The sequence below is a fragment of the Arachis hypogaea genome, chromosome 11 (genome assembly GCF_003086295.3).
Source record: "Arachis hypogaea cultivar Tifrunner chromosome 11, arahy.Tifrunner.gnm2.J5K5, whole genome shotgun sequence".
NCBI classification, from domain to species: Eukaryota; Viridiplantae; Streptophyta; class Magnoliopsida; order Fabales; family Fabaceae; genus Arachis; species Arachis hypogaea.
Genome location: NC_092046.1, coordinates 9,265,035 through 9,279,946, shown reverse-complemented (window position 1 = coordinate 9,279,946; position 14,912 = coordinate 9,265,035). Strand labels below are relative to the sequence as shown.

Genomic DNA, 14,912 nt, shown 5'->3' with positions numbered 1-14,912 from the left:
ATTAATAATATTTCACCTATTATTAAATCCTCAACTACAACAATATATTTACATTAAATCAATTTAAATATCCAACAATAAATAACAAAATGAAATTACCGTAACAAAATATATCAATAACATATATCATATATTACACAAAATCTAATTCTTAACCATAATTCTCAAGATTATTAGAAGAAATAATTAGACTAGCGGTAAACACATAATCTATAAAATTATTACACCAAGATCTAAACATATATTTTCTACTAACCAATTATATTAATGCAATTCAAACATTCTTATTCATTACAACTAATTAAATCTAAATATATAAATTTTTAACTAATCCTTAAATATACATTTCTAAACTTCTAAAAATAGTAATAATAAATCTGTAATAATAACATAAATTTTGAAATAAAAAAAATAAAAATTTAACTTACATAATTAAAATGATAGAGATAATTAATAATATGTAGTTCAGGACGATCAACATCTTTAACTTTTTTTTTTTTTTGGCATTGTAATTTTTTTTTACAGTGCAAGAAGCAAAAATTTTTGCTAGTAAAAATGAAGAAGCAGAGAAAAAATGGTGAAACTTGAGATGCAGGAAGGAAAAATAACTTCTGAAAGAGAGTGGGGCTTCAAGGGGGAGATAGTCACGCATGGAGGGGGCACCGCTGCTGGAGAGACTGCATGCTCGACACCTGGCCTGCAAGCAACAAATCGAACGGTCCGATTTGCTCTCCTCTAATTGGACCGTCCAATTACTCACCCCAAATTCAAACCGTCCGATTTTAGTTACGCTGACACCACACTCCAATATTGCACCCATGTACCCCATAATAATGTCTCACACCATTCCTAGCTCCATAACAAAAATAAAAAGCGTTCAATTTGCTCTTTTCTCTTCCAGCCGCTTCTTCTCATTTGATCCGATTTTATTTTACACAAACATATTGCGTCCAGCATCATTCTCCAGGTTCAGCTTCTGTCTTCATATCCCCTCTTTTCTTGTGCCCTATGTTTTCCCTTTTCGCTTTCCTTCCTGTTCATGTTCAATGTCAAGCCTTCACTCTCATTCTCAGCTCACATCCCTTCGCCATGTTGATGAAGCTGTTGATTCCTTCACTCGCATGCTCTCTATGCGTCGCCCTCCATCCATCATCCAATTTAACCAGATTTTGGGGTCTCTTGCCAAGACGCACCATTTCCCCACCGCCATTTCCCTTTTTCAGCAATTGCAAACCAGGGGAATTGCGCCGAGCATAGTTACGATGAATATTTTAATCGATTGTTGCTGCGGCATGGGTCGAATCACTCTCGCTTTCTCTGTATTGGCCAAGATTTTCAGGATGGGTTTTCAGCCAAATACCATAACATTGAATACACTTATTAAAGGTCTATGTCTCTGTGGTAATGTTGAAAAAGCACTGCACTTTCATGACACAGTGCTGGCTCATGGATTTCAGTTTAATCAAGTAACTTATGGCATCTTGATTAATGGACTCTGTAAGACTGGACACACATCTGCTGCCATTCAGGTGTTGAGAAAGATCCCACGGTATGTACAGCGCAATTATTGATAGCTTGTGCAAGGTTAAGCTTTTTAGTGATGCTTTTCATTTATACTCTGAAATGCTTGCTAAGGGAATCTCTCCCGATGTTATCACTTATAACACTCTAATTTATGGATTGTACCTTGCCGGCCAACTTAAGGAAGCCATTGATTTACTAAATCATATGATGCTGAAAAACATTACTCCAATTGATGGACTATGTAAGGAGGGAAATATCAAAGATGCTAAAAGTGTGTTGGCTGTGATGACAAAAGATGCTGTGGAACCAACTGTGGTTACTTATAATTGTTTAATGGATGGGTATTGCTTGGTTAACGAATTAAACAAGGCAAAATGTATATTTGACACAATGGCCCAGATAGGAATGGCTCCTGATATACAAAGTTACAATATTATTATTAATGGCTTGTGCAAAAGTAAATTGATGGATGATGCCTTGAATCTCTTTGAAGAGATGCGTAGTAAGAACTTGGTTCCTGACACGGTAACTTACAATACTCTAATTGATGGCTTGGGAAAATCAAGGAGAATCTCTTGTGCTTCAAAGCTTCTTGTTGAGATGCATAATAAAGGTCAACTTGCTGATATAATCACTTACAATTCCTTGTTGGATGGGATGTTCAATATCAAACAACTTGACAAGGCACTTGTGTTATTTAATCAAATGAAAGAGAGTGGCATTAATCCAGATATATGGACGTATAATATACTTATTGATGGCCTATGCAAAGGTGGAAGGCTTACAGATGCGAAAGTGATTTTTCAAGATCTTTCCATTAAAAACCATCGTCCAAATGTGAGGACATACAATATTATTATCAATGGGCTCTGCAAAGAGGGCTTATTGGAAGAAGCATTGGCCCTGCGGTCGGAAATGGCAGACAATGGTTGCTTACCAGATGCTGTGACTTTTGAAATCGTTATTCGTGCTTTGTTTGAAAAAGGTGAGAATGACATGGCGGAGAAACTTCTTCGGGAAATGATTGCTAGAGGCTTATTGAACGGATGAATGAAGGTAAGATACATCAACTCAAATTGAAATCACCTCTCTATTGTTGCAGAATATGTATCATAGTTCTGTAAATTCTGTATCTGTTGAGTCAGAGGACATTGGCAATGGCATAACATCAATACCACTGATCACTGATGTCTTGACTATCTCATTTTTATTCAATTAATTTTGAACTTTCAATTTTTGTAATTGCTTTCATCCTTTTTAATTCCACTATGCTTTATTGATTCTTTAGAGGATATTCCTAGTTGTAGTAGCTTACAGGTTTAGTGTTTAAGATCTCTTTATAGTAATTAATAGTTCTTTACTGTTGTCCTATGAGATCATATATCTACAAACTAAGAAAAACAAAAAAGAGTGCTATAAAGATTTGCAAATCCATTGCATTCTGTATAAGGAAAATTACATTATTATGAAAATTGTGGTTCTAAAATATGAGTTTTTTAATAATTCGGTTATGGTTTTCCAACTTCAAATTTTATTGTTAGTTTGCTTGTTGATCAATGACTTCTCTATGGAGATTGGCAATATTTGCTTTACACTGGATTTTGACCTGCTTAAATGAGTGTGTGGTTTGGCTACCTAAGTATTTCAAAGCAGATATTTTTCTGCATCAATACTTCTCTTGCATTGATTTTATTTTGTAGTTTTGTACATCTAAATTTGTGTCAGAAGAACTTAGTTCCTAATACAACACTCTTATTGATGACTTGGGCAAATCAAAGAGAATCTCTCGTGCTTTGGAGCTTTTTATTGAGATGCATGATAAAGGTCAACCTTCTTCTATATTCACTTACAATTTCTTGATAGATGCTTTGTGCAAAAACCCACAACTTGACAAAGCACTTGTTTTATTCAGTAAAATGGAAGAGATTGGCATTAACCAAATATACACTCATACAACATACTTCCCGTTAGAGGCTATCATCTAAACGTCCAGACATACAATATTATGGTTAATAGTCTTTCTAGAGAGGGTCTGTTTGAAGATGCATTGGCCCTGTTGTCAAAAATGGAACATGATGATTGCATTCCTGATGCTGTGACTTTTGAAACCATTATTTGAGCTTTGTTTGAAAAAGATGAGAATGATACGGTAGAAAAACTCCTTCGTGAAATAATTGCTAGAGGCTTATTGAATAGATAAAAGAAGTTCAAATACATCTCAAATTAAAATTACATTTCTATTGTTGTTGAATATGTAGAATAGTTATATAAATTCTCTATATGCTGGGGCAGAGGACTTTGGCAATGCCATGACCCCACTATCACTAATGTTTTGACTATCTCAATTTTATTCAATTAAGTTTGCACTTTTGATTTTCACAATTATTAAAAATTTTGTGCTAAAGCGTGTGAAGAAAAGATAGAGGACATGGAGAAGAAGAAGAAAATGAAAGAGTCCATGATTCTTGTTACTATTGTATTTTTGTGGCAATAATTAATGATAGGAGTCGAAGCTGCAATTAATTTTGATGGCTACCAAATAGCCCAAGAGAGTTTTAATTTGGATTTATTTTGTTGAATGCTTCTGTTGACTCAGTTGATTCTTATAGTGGATTTTGGTATGCTGGAGAAAGAGAACTTACTTGGAGCAACTCCGGTCCCCGGGATGTTTCTTGGGTCTTTGCTCAGAGCAACGCAGACACTTCGATTTACTAGCAAAATTCATGAATGCGCACCTATATAAACAAGAAAATTCTTGAAACTATTGCTTGCACGTCCACATCCAGGAATTGGTTCTAGTATGTTAGTGCTTTGAATCCAGCTTTTGCTGATACTCAAGCCAAAGCTCCTTTTTTTTTTTTTTTTTGCTATGCAGTTATATATTGAATTTATTTGCCTAGCTGATATTCATCTTGATTACTTCAATTTTTTGCTAATAATTGTTTAATTTTTGTAGTAATTACTGTTATGGTTCTTATTGATTTGTTACTAATTATTGCTATTACAGTCATTGTTCTTGTTGATTTGTTAAATTTTTTGATAATAATTATTCAGTTTTTGCTAATAATTCTTTTGCTAATTTTTTGTTAGGTGTTATTAAATTTTTTGTTATTTAATTATATATTAAATTTATTTGCCTAGCAATTATTAAATTTATTTGCTATTATTGTTCTTCATTACTTCAATTTTTTTATAATAATTGTTCAATTGTTGTTAATAAGTAATAATTCTTTTGCTATTTTTTGTTTGAAATTATTAAATTTAAATATTTAAAATTATATATTGAATTTTTAAATAAATTAAAAAAAAAAAACTTAAAATTTAAGTTTATCGTTGGATTTACTGTCGGTTAAATCCGCCTAGGGGTGTCCATGGATCGGATCGTATCCGCAGATCCGCGGTAAATATCCGCATCTGATCCGAAAATTGCGGATACCATCCGATCCGCAAATTGATCGGATCGGATCCGATCCGCACCCTTTGCGGATCGAATCGCGGATATCTGCTCTACATCCGCGTATCCGATCCGCGAATCGTTAGATCCGCACTATAATAATTAAAAATAAATAAATATACATATGTTTGGTATTATATTTACTTGTTTGTATGTTTTAGTTAGTAATTATTATTCATATATTGTATTATTTTATTTTTGTTATTTAGAGAGAGTTTGATTAAAAATATTTTAGGAATAAATAAGTTTAAAAGTATGAAAGAAATATTTTTATCGAATTCTTTTACATAGAAATATGATTAAAAAGAGAAGGTTTAATTATGCGGATATATCCGATATCCGATCCGATCCGCAAATGTGCGGATCGGATCAGATCGGATCCGGCACTAAAAAGTGCGGATATCATATCTGATCCGATCTGATGGAAATTGTGCGGATCGGATCGAATTTTTTGCCATATCCGATCCGATCCGATCCGCGGACACCCTAAATCCGCCGGTAATTATTAATTTAATTATTAATAATAAAAAATATATAATACCGTCAGATTTATCGAGAAAAAAATTTGACGGTAACAAGCTATAAAATTTCACAATTAAAATTTTATATCCGCCGATAATTAGCGGCAGACAAAAAATCTGCCAGTAAACAATTACTGGCGAGGTTTATCCTGGCATATTTTTTTGATAATTTCAACGGTAAATCCTACAGTTTAGTATTTTTCTTGTAGTGTCTCATGCTTGTGAATTGATCATTTTCACATTGGTCATGACATCATTGAACTCTTGATCAGTGGTTGCTTTGGCACATTGCCAAAATGATCTCTTTAGTTTTTTATCCTTCCATCTCTTGTTCAAGTTTCTCCACACGTGCATACAATAAAATCTGTGCTTAACACCTGGCATGACATTCTGTAATGTTCGTATTAGTCCTTGCATTAAAGAGTAGATTAAATAATTAAAAGATATTCATGCAATGACATAAAGAAATTAACATGACAAATAAGAATACCTTTTGCTGGTTAGACATAAAAATCCATTTATTCTCATTATAGTTTCCTATGTTGATATGTAATTCCTCAAGAAAGAATTTTCAATTTTTCCTTGTCTCTCTGCATTCACAATCTCATATGCAATTGGAAATAGTTGGTTGTTCGCATCTTGAGCAACTACTGTTAGCATTGTCCTTCAAAGTAACCTTTTAGAAAAGTCTCATCCAATGTTATAAAGGATTTACATCTTACCCTAAATCCATACATACGAGCAATCAAACAAACATACAAATTCCTGAACTTTGGTAACCCATCCGGCTTTTTGGTGTTTCCATGTTTGCTTTTGACTCAGGATTAGCCTTCATTATCTCATGCAAATAGTCTCTCAACCGTAAGTATTGATCCTTCTCTGTGCCTTCAATGATCTATTTTTTCTTTTCCATAGCCCTATACATCATCTTCTGACTTACAGAAATGTCATACTCAACCTTAAACCATTCTTGTGCCTCTCTTTGTAATATGTTGGGATGGATTCTGAGTGTTGATAGCAGCTCTTCAGAAATCCAAACACATGTGAATGACTTGCTCTTGTTGCTTCTCGGACAAGTAGGAAAAACAACCATTTGTACCCATGAACTTTACAAACGCTGACAAAAGTACCCATTAAAGAAGGAAACTAACGTTGTACCCATCAAAGATGAATTCCGTACGACAAAAGTAGCCAAATCCTAAATTTATGTTGACCTTTTAATAAAATTTCAGAATTACCCTCACCATTATCTTCAACTCCTCATCTCTTCTTTCCCAAATCTCAAACACCTCCATTGTCTAAAAACCCTAATCTCAATACCTAAACCCCAAATTATCATTTTCCTAACCCTAATCTCAATATCCCTTTCAACAAATTTCAACCCTCTTAAGAATACCTTATCTTAAGAATGTATAAAAAAAAGTAATGGATAAAATGAAGTAGAAATATTAGTAATAAGTATAATATAAAATTCAATTTTCATCACTCAAGTATTTATTATGACCAACATAACGAAAGAACTTGCATATGACATATGGTAACAAGAATCATTGATAGAATAATAACTAAAATTGTTTACAAAAACTGAGTTCTATATAGTTCTTCAAACAAGAGAACTAATTTGGCCGACAAAAACTCAAAAACAAGTATATTGAAGAAATGAATTTTTCTTATGGTAACAAGAACCATCAGAAAGAAATCCTCAAAGGCTGCTTGCTCTAGCATAAACAGATATTCCACCTCCCTTGGATATGATCTTTGCCATTGCAACCGATGCCAAGTGACGCACAGGCCGTCGAGCACCAAAAGTGAGCAGGGAATACAATGCATCCTCACATCGTCTTTGCCACAACAAAATATTTTCCTAGAAGATATGATAAATTGTAACATCAGAAAACACACTAAGATTTTTAATGAAAACCCAAATCAACAACAACAAATAATATCAAATGAATAGCACCAAACCTTAATTAAAAGCTTATTCTCAAAAAGTATGTTTTTCATTCCAATTTTAAGAATGGCTGGTCCATTGAATGGACAGAAAATCCACATTGCAATATTTGTGAAAGTTCCACTAAGTGCCGGCTTCACATGAACATAAAGCCTTGCACTTTGCAAGTCTTCACGTTTGAGAAAGTCCTTTCTAGGAACAAAATTTCTGTACAAAACCCTTGGTCCATTCAATCAGCAACAACTTAGTTTCAGCTTGTATATACAAAATGATTTGGATGCACACAGCTAACGATGTTCACAGCAAAACTAAATCATATGTCAATTCCCCAATTAACAAAATTCTTGTACATAAATATTTATATTGTAAATCCTAAACCATTATATAAAAAAAAATCAAAAATCAATTCAAGAAATAAGTTTTCAACCAATGCCATATTTTAGAAAAATTGACATATGCATAAACATGTTACATCAAATTTTAAAAACTGAAGATCAAATCATGTCCTTTTAAATCTTTTTTTTTTCTTTTCGATAATGTCAGCACAAAACATATCTCTATAAGAATAAGTATCATCTAAAATTAGCTAGGCAGATAGTAATATTTCATTAGTAATACCATATGATGAATCACATGTAAGCAAATATGGTAAAAGCAATATGCTGATCGTGTAGGAAATAGAACCAAATAAACATTCCAGTTCCAAAGTTTTGATCGAATTGACTTGAAGCACCTTAAGAATGAATCCTACACAGCATAAAACTCAATATGTGAGCAGATGACCAGAATCTATCCAAGGCGCCAAATAGGGGATGGCATATATTGCAATATCAATATGAAATGACATTATGTCTAATTGCTTTCAGTTTCTATTAGACCTTAAATATAAAACTTCTGATTTATAGCAAAACCCTAAATCATCCATGAGAATTGAACAAAAAAATCAAGAGGCATTGAAGCCTGCAGAAGCAGGACACCATTTATTGTTGAAAAAAGCAAGATTTGCTGCTTGACAGTAAAAATTCCCCTCTTTTAACAAAATTCCTGTATGTAAATATCATATTGTAAACCCTAAATAAACCATTATATCAAAACAATTTAGAAATCAATACAACAATTAGATAATTAACCAATGCCATACTTTTAAAAAATAAAATTAGCATAAACATCAAGTGTTAAAACTGAAAAAGAGGCTTTTTTTTGTCACCTGTTTGCAGACAGTTCGAGTACAGGAAGATGGAGCAGAGACACAACGTGGGGATGAGAGGCCAGGCACTACGAGGCTCGGCACGGTGCGGCGCGGCGACGTCAGGCGAGGGGCTTCATCGCGAGGGACGGCTACGGCTTGGACGGACAAACAGCGGAGAAGACCTCCGAACAGAACAAAGCAGAGCAGACCAGCGCAGAGGGAAGGAGGCGACAGACAGCACACCACCAAGCGTTCGTTGCAGATGACGCTAGAGACGGACGCAGACGATGGACTGATGCACGAGACGAGAGAACTTAGGGTTTTTTTTATTTTGGGATGAAATGCAAGGGGTGCTTTTGGTGTTTTAGAAAAATACATGTTTGTTCAATTAGCCACTCCAACCAAATGATAAAAATATTCGGTTTTTACTAAGATTATATTCCGTTATCTTAAACGTTATACTGACGGCAAGGACTTAATTAAAAAAAAATTTAATGTGTAGAGACCCAATTGAAAAGAAAAAATGTATAAGGACTTAATTGAAAATTTGGTGAAACTATAGGAACCTGCAGAATAATTAAACATTTTTTCAATCTATTAAAAATAATATTCATATTTTAATTTTTAATAATAAAAAATTGCAAATCAGAGCATTTAACTAACAGACCCTAGCATGATTCTTTGCTTTCGTGTTAACTACTTAACTATCAAGTCTCAACCAACCTTTGTTTCCATGACACTGATTGTTTCCACAATTCAATTCGCTCTTTTCTCTTTCAACCGCTTCTTCTCATTTGATCGGATTTTATTTTACACAAACATGTTGCGTGCAGCATCATTCTCCAGGTTCAGCTTCTCTCTTCATATTGTGCCCTATGTTTTCCCTTTTCGCTGTTCAATGTCAAGCCTTCACTCTCACTCTGAGCTCACATCCCCACGCCATGTTGATGAAGCTGTTGATTCCTTCACTCGCATGCTCTCTATGCGTCGCCCTCCATCCATCATCCAATTCACCAAGATTTTGGGATCTCTTGCCAAGACCAACCATTTCCCCACCGCCATTTCCCTTTTTCAGCAATTGCAAGCCAGGGGAATCGCTCCCAACTTATTTACTTTGAATATCTTAATCAATTGTTGCTGCGGCATGGGTCGGATCACTCTCGCTGTCTCTGTATTCGCAAAGATTTTCAGGATGGGTTTTCAGCCAAATACAATAACAATGACTACACTCATTAAAGGTCTCTGTCTCCGTGGTAATGTTGAAAAAGCACTGCACTTTCATAACAGAGTGCTGGCTCATGGATTTCAGTTTAATCAAGTCACGTATGGGACCTTGATTAATGGACTCTGTAAGACCGGACACACATCTGCTGCTATTCAAGTGTTGAGAAAGATCCCACAGTATGGGATTGCTCCTGATGCCGTCATGTACAACGCAATTATTGATAGCTTGTGCAAGGTTACGCTTGTAAGTGATGCTTTTCATTTATACTCCGAAATGCTTGCTAAGGGAATCTCTCCCAATGTTATCACTTATAACACTCTAATTTATGGATTGTGCCTTGCCGGCCAACTTAAGGAAGCCATTGATTTACTAAATCATATGATGCTGAAAAACATTACTCCAAATGTTCGTACCTATAGTACTTTGATTGATGGACTATGTAAGGAGGGAAATATCAAAGATGCTAAAAGTGTGTTGGCTGTGATGACAAAAGATGCTGTGGAACCAACTGTGGTTACTTATAATTGTTTAATGGATGGGTATTGCTTGGTTAACGAATTAAACAAGGCAAAATGTATATTTGACACAATGGCCCGGATAGGAATGGCTCCAGATATACAAAGTTACAATATTATTATTAATGGGTTTTGCAAGATAAAGCTGGTCGATGAAGCATTGAGTCTCCTTGAAGAAATGCATCGCAAGAACCTGGTTCCAAACACAATAACTTACAATACCCTAATTGATGGCTTGTGCAAATCAAGGAGAATCTCTTGTGCTTCCAAGCTTCTTGTTGAGATGCATAATAAAGGTCAACCTGCTAATATAATCACTTACAATTCCTTGTTGGATGGGATGTTCAATATCAAACAACTTGACAAGGCACTTGTGTTATTTAATCAAATGAAAGAGAGTGGCATTAATCCAGATATATGGACGTATAATATACTTATTGATGGCCTATGCAAAGGTGGAAGACTTACAGATGCGAAAGTGATTTTTCAAGATCTTCCCATTAAAAACCATCGTCCAAATGTGAGGACATACAATATTATTATCAATGGGCTCTGCAAAGAGGGCTTATTGGAAGAAGCATTGGCCTTGCTGTCGGAAATGGAGGACAATGGTTGCTTACCAGATGCTGTGACTTTTGAAATCGTTATTTGTGCTTTGTTTGAGAAAGGTGAGAATGACATGGCGGAGAAATTTCTTCGGGAAATGATTGCTAGAGGCTTATTGAACGGATGAATGAAGGTAAGATGCATCAACTCAAATTGAAATCACCTCTCTATTGTTGCAAAATATGTATCATAGTTCTGTAAATTCTGTATCTGTTGGATCAGAGAACTTTGGCAATGCCATAACATCAATACCACTGATGTCTTGACTATCTCATTTTTATTCAATTAACTTTGAACTTTCAATTTTTGTAATTGCTATCATCTTTTTTAATTCCACTATGCTTTAGAGGATATTCCTAGTTGTAGTAGCTTACAGGTTTAGTGTTTAAGATCTCTTTATAGTAATTAATAGTTCTTTACTGTTATCCTATGAGATCATATATCTTAACTATTATCATGCTACAAACTAAGAAAAACAAAAAAGAGTGCTATAAACATTTGCAAATCCATTGCATTCTGTATAAGGAAAATTACATTATTATGAAAAACGTGGTTCTAAAATATGAGTTTGTTAATAATTCGGTTTATGGTTTCCCAAACTTCAAATTTTATTGTTAGTTTGCTTGTTGAAGAATGACTTCTCTATGGAGATTGGCAATATTTGCCTTACACTGGATTTTGACCTGCTTAAATGAGTGTGTGGTTTGGCCACCAAAGTATTTCAAAGCAGATGTTTTTCTGCATCAATATTACTCTTGCCTTGATTTTAGTTTGTAGTTTTGTACATCTAAACTTGTGTCGCAAGAACTAAGTTCCTAACACGGTAAATTACAGCACTCTTATTGATGGCTTGGCAAATCAAAGAGAATCTCTCGTGCTTTGGAGCTTTTTATTGAGTGCATGATAAAGGTCAACCTTCTTCTATATTCATTTACAATTTCTTGATAGATGCCTTGTGCAAAAACCGACAACTTGACATGGCACTTGTGTTATTCAGGAAAAGCTCACTATTGTTTTGACTTTGTAGAATAGATAAAAGGTCAAATAAATCTCAAATTAAAATTACATTTCTATTGTTGTTGAATATGTAGAATAGTTATATAAATTCTCTATATGCTGGGGCAGAGGACTTTGGCAATGCCATGACCTCACTATCACTAATGTTTTGACTATCTCAATTTTATTCAATTAAGTTTGCACTTTTGATTTTTACAATTGTTAATAATTTTGTTATGGTTTCCCTGCTATTCCTAAACTGTGCAACTTGTTTTTCTTTATCTTTGTAGGTGGAGTATCTAACTAATTCCCATGACTGTTGACATTTATCATTAGCAACCGTGAACTGTTGTTTATCTGACCGAATCCTCCAAGAACTGTAGTAAAACGAATTTAAGTGGGGATTAAGGATGTATTCATAAGCTATACGGTTTTCTATTTCACCTTAAAATCAAATCCAACTTCTAAAATGTGTGTCGCCTCTTTTGATTTCCCTTTTTATCTTTATTTCCTTTTCAGATTACAGCCTAAGTAGAGTCGATTTAAGTTATCCATCTAAAGTTTAAACTTCCCAATTTTTCTCGTTATCTATTAGAAGTTCCACACATCAAGATTTTGTCTTTTTTATGCTAAAGCGTGTGATGATACTTGATGTCAAAACTCAAAAGATATTGCGTGTGAAGAAAAGATAGAGGACATGGAGAAGAAGAAGAAAATAAAAGAGGCCATGATTCTTGTTACTATTGTATTTTTGTGGCAATAATTAATGATAGGAGTAGAAGCTGCAATTACTTTTGATGGCTACCAAATAGCCAAAGAGAGTTTTAATTTGGATTTACTTTGTTGAATGCTTCTGTTGACTCAGTTGATTCTTATAGTGGATTTTGGTTGTATGGTTTTTTATTATTATTATTTTCAAGATAAATATTCCTCTATATTAGTTAGAGTTTAAGGGTTTGACTAATGTTCTCCTTTTTATTTTCTATATTCCTCAATTATCATATTGAGAATATAGCAAGACTAAAACATAACGTGAGAAATAAAAATACTACTCTTTTACTTGATCTCACAATTGCTCGAATTGATACTTCAATGGACATATGAATTTTCGTCTTGGTATATTTATTCCTTATTAACTTGGAACATTCACATTTCACGAGATTCAATCCAACTCCATGTATATGTTTTTCATAGAATATTAATGATGGTACATTGCACATCGGTAAATTTGCTTCTAGATCAGTACATGATCATATTAAACATCTTCAAATACATTCAAATAACTATCTCTGATTATGTTGCAGATGTGTATCTTTCTAATGAAATGACAAGAAAATAAACTGGAAAGAAAACCCACATTTGACTCCACCATGCAAATGTCGGCCTATGGCATCTCTTCATCAATATGATCTTTTCCAAACATGCTCCTCATGCTCACTGGTTGGTTGCTCTTTAGGTCGTTCAATGTTGCACTTCAGACAATCCTTATTTCTTGCATAATTGTAGAAATTACACCTAAGCAAGTAATATGAAACGACAAACTTTAGCATGCTAGGAAAAGAGAAGAGACAACAGGATCAGGTGGACTTGTATGCTCCTTAAACACATTTAATATGTAATTCAAAAACATCTATAGCCACTTATTTTCATTTATGCTGTTTCAAAATTATATAACACAGAATGAGTAGCCATGAGTGTTCCTGGAGCACACATTAAATATGCTGTAAGAGTGCATACTAGAAAGGAAAGGAGAAGAAGAAGAAACAATAAACTCACTTAGGACAACTCCAATCCCCGGGATTTTGATATTTGTTAGAATTAGGACTTGGCTCTTGACAATGCAAGCACTTCACTTTACTAGCAAAATTCATGAAACCACAGCTACATACAATAGAAATCCCATTAACAATATTTTAAACTAAGCTTTGAAAGTCAATATGAATTTCCACTTAATGCACAAACCAAAATATAAAAAACAAGAAACTCGGGGGTCAGATACTTGGAGCAACTCCAGTCCCCGGGATGTTTCTTGGGTCTTTGCTCAGAGCAACGCAGACACTTCGATTTACTAGCAAAATTCATGAATGCGCACCTATATAAACAAGAAAATTCTTGAAACTATTGCTTGCACGTCCACATCCAGGAATTGGTTCTAGTATGTTAGTGCTATGAATCCAGCTTTTGCTGATACTCAAGCCAAAGCTCCTTTTTCTTTTTTTGCTATGTAGTTATATATTGAATTTATTTGCCTAACTATTATTAAATTTATTTGTTGTTATTGTTCTAAATACTTCAATTTTTGATAATAATTGTTCAGTTCTTGCTAATAATTCTTTTGCTATTTTTCGTTTGAAATTATTAAATTTAAATATTTAAAATTATATATTGAATTTTTAAATAATTTTTTTAAAAAAATTAAAATTTAAGTTTACAGTCGGATTTATTGTCAGTTAAATCCGCCGATAACTATTAATTTAATTATTAATAATAAATAATATACTATCGTCGGATTTTTTGGAAAAAAAATCCGTCGGTAACAAGTTCCAGAATTTCACAATTAAAATTTTATATCCACTAGTAATTAGTAGCGGGAAAAAAATTCGTTGGTAAACAGTTACCAACAAGGTTTATTCCGCCAAATTTTTTTGATAATTTTGATAGTAAATCCTATGGTATTCAGCATTTTTCTTGTAGTGTTTCACGCTTGTGAATTGATCTTTTTTACATTAGTATTGAACTCTTATAAGTGGTTGCTTTGATACATTGCCAAAATAATCTCTTTAGTTTTTTATCCTTTCATCTCTTGTTCAAGTTTCTCCACATGTGCATACAACAAAATTTGTACTTAACACCTGGCATGACATCCTGTAATGCTGGTATTAGTCCCTGCATTAAAGAGTAAATTAAATAATTAAAAGATATTCATGTAAT

The 14,912-nt window shown here is 33.7% G+C and overlaps 2 protein-coding genes and 2 long non-coding RNA genes across 7 annotated transcripts; 2 read left to right on the top strand and 2 right to left on the bottom strand.

Moving 5' to 3' along the window:
• Positions 1 to 856: 856 nt before the first annotated feature.
• Positions 857 to 4,556, top strand: LOC112720172 (uncharacterized). 2 transcript variants are annotated; one of them, XM_025771019.3, is made up of 2 exons: positions 857 to 2,580; positions 4,134 to 4,556. In XM_025771019.3, the coding sequence occupies exon 1, from the start codon at positions 1,552 to 1,554 to the stop codon at positions 2,572 to 2,574; it is 1,023 nt and encodes a 340-aa protein (XP_025626804.1). In that variant the 5' UTR covers positions 857 to 1,551; the 3' UTR covers positions 2,575 to 2,580; positions 4,134 to 4,556. The 2 variants fall into 2 exon arrangements, with proteins under 2 accessions (XP_025626804.1, XP_025626803.1); XM_025771018.3 differs by having other exon boundaries at positions 4,121 to 4,556.
• A 2,471-nt stretch (positions 4,557 to 7,027) lies between these two features.
• LOC114924715 (uncharacterized) lies at positions 7,028 to 8,931 on the bottom strand. Its single transcript, XR_011867244.1, has 2 exons — positions 7,465 to 8,931; positions 7,028 to 7,363 (listed from the first exon to the last, which is right to left on the bottom strand). It is a non-coding gene; the product is annotated as an uncharacterized lncRNA (long non-coding RNA).
• Positions 8,932 to 9,328: 397 nt separating this feature from the next.
• On the top strand, positions 9,329 to 13,421 carry LOC112720171 (uncharacterized). 3 transcript variants are annotated; one of them, XR_011867243.1, is made up of 3 exons: positions 9,329 to 11,118; positions 11,820 to 11,894; positions 13,286 to 13,421. XR_011867243.1 is itself a non-coding variant. In XM_025771017.3 (2 exons), exon 1 carries the CDS (start codon positions 9,373 to 9,375, stop codon positions 11,110 to 11,112), a length of 1,740 nt encoding a protein of 579 aa, XP_025626802.1. In that variant the 5' UTR covers positions 9,329 to 9,372; the 3' UTR covers positions 11,113 to 11,118; positions 12,272 to 12,888. The 3 variants fall into 3 exon arrangements, 1 of the variants encoding a protein (XP_025626802.1); XR_003162068.2 differs by lacking the exon at positions 13,286 to 13,421 and adding an exon at positions 12,272 to 12,888; XM_025771017.3 differs by lacking the exons at positions 11,820 to 11,894; positions 13,286 to 13,421 and adding an exon at positions 12,272 to 12,888.
• Positions 13,373 to 14,135, bottom strand: LOC114924714 (uncharacterized). The gene is made up of 3 exons (XR_003812120.2): positions 13,981 to 14,135; positions 13,758 to 13,862; positions 13,373 to 13,496 (listed from the first exon to the last, which is right to left on the bottom strand). It is a non-coding gene; the product is annotated as an uncharacterized lncRNA (long non-coding RNA).
• Positions 14,136 to 14,912: the final 777 nt, after the last annotated feature.